The sequence below is a fragment of the Populus alba genome, chromosome 17, assembly GCF_005239225.2.
Source record: "Populus alba chromosome 17, ASM523922v2, whole genome shotgun sequence".
Lineage (NCBI taxonomy): Eukaryota > Viridiplantae > Streptophyta > Magnoliopsida > Malpighiales > Salicaceae > Populus > Populus alba.
In genome coordinates this window covers 12,159,264-12,165,784 of record NC_133300.1, presented here as the reverse complement: position 1 = coordinate 12,165,784, position 6,521 = coordinate 12,159,264, and the positions used below count along the sequence as shown (strand labels likewise).

General features: G+C 34.2%; 1 protein-coding gene across 1 annotated transcript; it reads right to left on the bottom strand.

Moving 5' to 3' along the window:
- Nucleotides 1-1,670: 1,670 nt before the first annotated feature.
- Nucleotides 1,671-3,037, bottom strand: LOC118029168 (transcription factor PRE1). The gene is made up of 2 exons (XM_035032981.2): nucleotides 2,572-3,037; nucleotides 1,671-2,029 (listed from the first exon to the last, which is right to left on the bottom strand). The coding sequence occupies exons 1-2, from the start codon at nucleotides 2,689-2,691 to the stop codon at nucleotides 1,877-1,879; spliced, it is 273 nt and encodes a 90-aa protein (XP_034888872.1). The 5' UTR covers nucleotides 2,692-3,037; the 3' UTR covers nucleotides 1,671-1,876.
- Between the last annotated feature and the right edge of the window lie 3,484 nt (nucleotides 3,038-6,521).

Below are 6,521 nucleotides of genomic sequence, written 5' to 3'. Positions count from 1 at the left end.
TTACCCTTAATGAGTTGTTTTTAAATTTCTGTTTGGTTGTCAATATTTTTGAATAGCCTTCCTAAATCCTGTTCATCTTGAAATTTCACCCTACCATAAATAAATATGTTATGAGATTTGTTGTAAGATTTTAGCTCAATCCAATAGTTGGATTGAAAATTATGCTCGATAACGTAAAATTAATGGGCATATAATTTTATGTCCAAAATCCAAATTTTTTATTCTGCTTTATCTACATAAATTATCCAGATTTTTGATCAATTCATTGGGAACTTCCATCCCTATTTATAATACAAATGTTTCTCAAATTTCATTTCCTTCTGGGTAAAAGACTATGCTAACGCTAGAGATCAAAGTTATTTGCGCGTAGAATCATATATTAATTCATTTGAAAATTTTGAAATACTTTTCTAAATGTTTTCAGCCTAAATTTATAAAAATTCTTAATATTTATTAAATTTTTGGGCTACGAGTCTATATTATACTATTTATATTTGCTAGGTCATATTTTTTAGATTCAAATGTATTTTTAATACTGAGTTTAGATAGACTACATCAAACTTCATTACGTTATATACCAGAACATCACTTTCCCTTTTTTTTATCTCTTCCATTTGGTTTTTTATCTGCACTTGTTTGTTTTTGTTTTTAATTTTTTTTTTTACTTTTCCACCATTTTTATACTTGTATTTTTAAGTTAACACATGAATATTTTATTTTAATTTTTCAAGCCAAATTCACCCTTTTAATTCCAGTACTTGATTTATTAACATGACATTCTCCATTATTAATTTTGTGGATTTTATTTAGGGGATAAAAAAAGACATGTTTTCTTTTTCGAAGCCAATTTTGTGTGCATCGATCATTATAAATTTCAAAAGCATATTTATAAATAAAAAAAATTATTTAAAAAACAAATTCAAGGAATTTGGTTTCAAAAAATAATTCAATTTCATATAAACAAGACGAGCATGTATTTTGATTCAAATCCTAACATGAATTATTTAATTATTAAGTATATTTTTAGCCTCACATAAAGCATTACGATTTCTGCACACCATGAAAACTTAGCTTTAAGGAAATTGAGATACTTTATCAAATACAGTGATTAATTGGTAGGAAGTAGCATCAAGCTAGACGGCTAGGATCTGACCAAAAAATTAATATTCAAACATACCTTATTCAACTTTTTTTCCCCTACAAAATTCCAAAGAAGGATTGTGGAACTTGCCGACCAGTCTATATATATATATATATATTGTAAGGCATGAATACGAACAAATAAATCGATATAATAAACATAAAATTTAGAAACAGGACTAGAGAGTGAATTGACTTAAAAAAACATTAACGGGATGATATATATTAATTGATTAATTAATTAAAACGTTTTATCGAATCAGTACCGAGAGATGATTCATATATTTAGGTTTTATGCTTACATTACGTGCCACTTGATCCCTACTTACCGACAAAAACACCCGATTAATACGTAAAATGTTAGTATTGTCTATGCATCAACATGGACAAGTCTTAATCATTATATGTTTGATGTAAATTTATGTTTTGGTATCAACCTTTGTCATGTCATAGAAGACAAACACACACATATATATAACTGAAATCTCATATATATATATATATATATATATATATATATAGATCACGCATAAAAAAGGCCTTGCTAGTGCAAGTCCCTTTTATTATACCAACTTAATTACTTACATTACCTAACCCTTATAGCATATCTTAAAATTGATACATGCTAACCATTGTTTGATCTATAAAGCGATCAAAGTCTACTAACAAATTATTAAACTGAAAATAGATATAAATCGGTTTAAGGGCCGGTGCCTGATCATCTAATTAATTAATATTACATAATCAAACTCCTTATTATCGCTGCTTCAGGACTATCAGCATCAATTGTTGCCAAAAGCTGAGACAGTCGCTCACTTAAGTCATCAACCTCCCTGTGCAAGTTCCTGATATAATTGCAAGTCTCTTGTAGGACCTTGGAAGCTGATACCTGTGTAAATATACGCATTCAAGAAAGTCAAAATTCAAATTGGTCACGAGCAATTATTACCTTTTGTGAAGCAGGCAAAACCCTTTCAAATTAATTTACGTTACAAGTACTGGAGAAATTATATATATATAATCCTTCCTTGCAAATTACCAAATTGTCATTATGTTAGTCTAAACCACATGGTACTACATGTAGTTAGAACATTGACGTATATTTAATGTGGCTAAAGGGTATGCTCTAAATTGTCGAAAATAGTAGTTAAGACCATAAAATGTGTTTCGTTCAGTTGGTCCAACTACAAAAACTGTTAAGGTCAAAGAGAACATGGATATCTAAGAAAATATTTTCCTTGATGGCCGGGTCATAGCTCAAAATGTCTAGAGAGTGCAATTATTATAAATGTAATACACTATTCTTGTCCAGCATATCATGTGCAGCATTACTAATGTATTTCTCCACTCTATCTACTTTCCCCTACAAGATTTCATGGCCCTCCCTTCCCTACAATCCAAGAGAGAAAGAAAGGCAAGGAGCTAACGTACCTTGTCGGAGCGCCTCTGACTAATCTCAGGGAGAAGCTGGCGTAATTTGGAGACAAGGTCGATGATCTGATCATCAGTGATCCTTGGAACGCTAGGCTGCCTTGACCTTCTGCTAGACATGCCTACACACGGATTTTTGTTGCGCGTCTGTCTGAAAGTTTGAGTCCCAGCTGGCGTTGGTAAAAGGAAGAGTTCTGATGAGCCAAAAGAGCAAATGGGAAACGGTAACAAGATAGATATAAGAGAAGAAGAGAAGAAAGGCTAGCAGGAATGTGTTGAATGTAATTAGCTAGGTAGGGAGGTGAAGAAATGGAGAAAGTGATAAGAGAGGTTATAAAGAGAAGGACCACAAGAGCAAGTGAAGAGAGGGTGTGGGAGAAGGAAGAAAGAGAGAGAAGAGGGGGAGAGAGAGAGAGTACAATAACGAAGACAGTGATGTTGGATGTGATGAAGACAAGTGCATCGAAGAAAGAAGTGGACTAGGCTTGATGTTTTTTCAGGAGATAGAAAGAGAAAGGAGAGAGACCATACAACTTCTTCGATGTGTTCCCAACTTGGGGTTTGGTCTCAAGTGGGCTTAGAGAAATATGTTTGTTTTTTGGCAAACAAAGTGGGCCTTTATGTGGGTGTCTAAATGCACAACACCATGTGATCAGAGGACATTACTCCTCTCCAATCAGGGACTTTTAAGGCACTGAATTTCATACTCGAATCACAATTTGCCACATTGAACTACTTAAAGACTGTTCATCCTTATGATGCCCCTCTCCTATATTTCTGGGCCTTAACTCAAAATTTACCAATCCACTATTTCTTGACATGGCATGATCTCAGCGGCCATTGACCTAGCTGGAGAAAAAACCAGTTCACAAGGTTCCGCAACAGATGATGATAACCTTGTACACTCCTCTTTACGAGTAGAATTTGCCATTTATTATTTCTCTAGCGTTTTGTGGTCAAGAAACTACAACCGGACGCTTGATCATGTGCACACTTTAATGTTTGGTGTCTATATATGTATATATGAATAAAAATATGCAAATCTAATTAAAATAATGGACAAAAGCAAAATCAATCTCCAGTGCCCATATCTCTCGCATATGTAATTGTTTTTCTTCCTTGTTCGGGACATAACTACGTGAGTGTTGCAAGCTTGATTATCAAAACCTCATATCACATGCTCTTTCCCTGGCATACACGACACGCCACGTGTCATGTCATGGCCTAGTACATTATGTTAGAGGGAGAAAATCTCGCATGCAAGGATATTGTACGTATATGAAATTTCAATTTGCTTTTGGCTAGCTGTATCACGTGCTACTAGAAATTTGGACGACCCCTCCCTTACCTCCCCCATCCCTCAATTGTTTGCTGTTGTAACCATGTTCATAAACCATCTTAAATTTTTGCCAACAACCAGCAAGTTCTTGAATTAGGATTATCTGAGCTTCTTAATTTGATGCCTCTTGATTGATGATGACTAATATATACTTCTTTCGTTATCTCATTATATCTTTGGAAGCTTTTCTCTAATTTGTCGCAATTAAAGCAAACATACACTTATTTATTATAATTCTTTGATTGAACTTCATATATATATATATATATATATATATATATATATATATATATATATATATATATATAGGGTATGTTAGAGAATAATATAAATCATATCTTGGGACCTCACCTAACAGTTTAAGTTTTTAGATTGAAATAATTATTTGATATAATATTAGAGCTTTGATGATCAAGTGGTCACGAGTTTGAATCTTATAACCTCTATTTATTTGATAAAAATTAAGCATAAAATGATATAAGTCTGTTTAAATTTCAAGCTCAAAAAACTTTTATTTGACGGGGTGTGTTGAAAAATAATATAAATCATATCTTGAGATTTCACCTAACAACTTAAATTTTGAGGTTGAGATAATTCTTTAACATGGTAATAGCTAGAATTATTTTTTTCAATCTCTGGACATAATCATTTAACCTTTTTTTTTTTTTATGTGATTAGGATTTTCTTTTCTTTTTGCTTATAAGATGACGAACGACAAAGAAGTAGGTTGATATATTGGTTCTGTTGGATAAATGGTATTTCTTGTAAGGTGTATACACAAATGGAAAGGTTACTTTATACACACATCACACATGGCTTGTCAATACATAGTAAAAATTAATAGAATTAAGTAAAATCTTTCAGCTTTTATGTCACATGGAATTGGGCATGTGAATTATGCAAGGGAAATGGTGAAGGAACATACATATGGTAATTGATTGCGTGCCGAAAGTCAATATCAAGATGACATTCATGGCTCACCATCTCACTTCTTTTTAGGAAGAAAATATATATTTAGATATCTATTGCCATTTACTGGAAATTCGAATTGGTGGCATCACATGTTAGTCCATGTGAGTTTCCAGTGTAAATCAGGTACTAGAACCACATCATGTAACCATTATAGAACAAACACATGAGGCTAGATGTGTGAGGAGAACGAAGAATTATGATCACCGAAAACGCAAAATGCTCTTGTCTGTCTTCTTTTCTTGAAGTGACAGATTTAAGCCAAAAGGCGCGTCTGATCCAAATATTTTATAGAAATGAAGAATCGATGAACCACTACTAGGGCTGCGTTTCGAACCCTACGTGCTAGCTATATGTCTTGTTTGGTCACGGTGCAGAACCATGAATTGTGGGAAAACATGGACTTAATGCAATATCATAATCATCGGATGATTTTCCTTCCGTGATAAACGAATGGCATGTAAGTAAAATTTTGCGGCAGGTAATCACTGGACTGTGCACGTTCCTTTCGGCGTCGGCAAGAGAAATTTGGTAGATCACATAGTTTGGCATATAGTATAAGTGAAGTTCTCACACCTTCTCGATGTAATTAATCACACCCCTAAATGCGCCATTTGATTGAAAAAAGAAGAAGATACTGGAATGATTACAATTCATTTCTCTCCGACAAGTACAATCCTCTATTTGGTTAGCTAGTTTTTGTTCAATTGTTTAATTAAAACCTTAAAAAGTAAGAGATGGAGGGTGATTATACCGTCGAGGACACTCTGATGCTGTGTGTCTAGAAGTTGCAGAGTTGACAACTTGCGTAAGTAGGAACACCTTGAGCAGTATTTTGATTGTCACGAGAATCTGCATAGTTATGATTTCTTTGGGTACAAAAGTTGCCAAAGACGCGGCCTCTCTGCCGCTTTTTTTGCTGCCTTCACCACGATTTCTGGCGAAGTTGCTGCTGCCCCTTTCAGTCTGCAACTGTTGTAATCGTTGCCTCAAGTTGGTACCTGTAAAAGTCTCTCGCTTAGGGGTGGGCAGCAGTGTCGCCTTTGTTGAGTTCTTATGAAAGAATCCATGGCTCAACAATATTCAAGTCGAGCAGTCAGAATAATAGCCAAATCTTTGAAGTCACATCTTAACCCTTTCAAAACATAAAGATTAAAGTTTGTAAGTCCCAAGGGACGACTAACAGCAACCAATTCATCATTGTAAGGCTTATCACCATTAGGTAGGATGAGACAAACTCTGAGTTCATGATGAAGCTCTTGGAGGGCCATGTGAAGAGTTGTGATCCTTGTGTTGGAGGGCGAGGAAATATGTTTTTCCAAGGTCGTCCAGAGGACAATCAATGATAAGAGGCATCACATCATTAGAAGAAGAATCAATCAGTGTGCCCAGATGAGCTGATCTTGTTTAATCCAGATATGATATGCAGGATTTCTTCAGGGTTTCCCATCACTAGATTCGACTATGAACAGAGGACGTCATATGGCTTAGACCCAATAATATAGCCGAAAACTTCTTCCCAAGATTTAAGAAACAGTTTCATTTGACAATGCAAAAGAAAATAAAATTCATTGTAAGTTTGAGATGAAGAAAGTGATTGGATTACTCAAGGGATGTTGGTCGCTCAAATATTTGTTTTGAT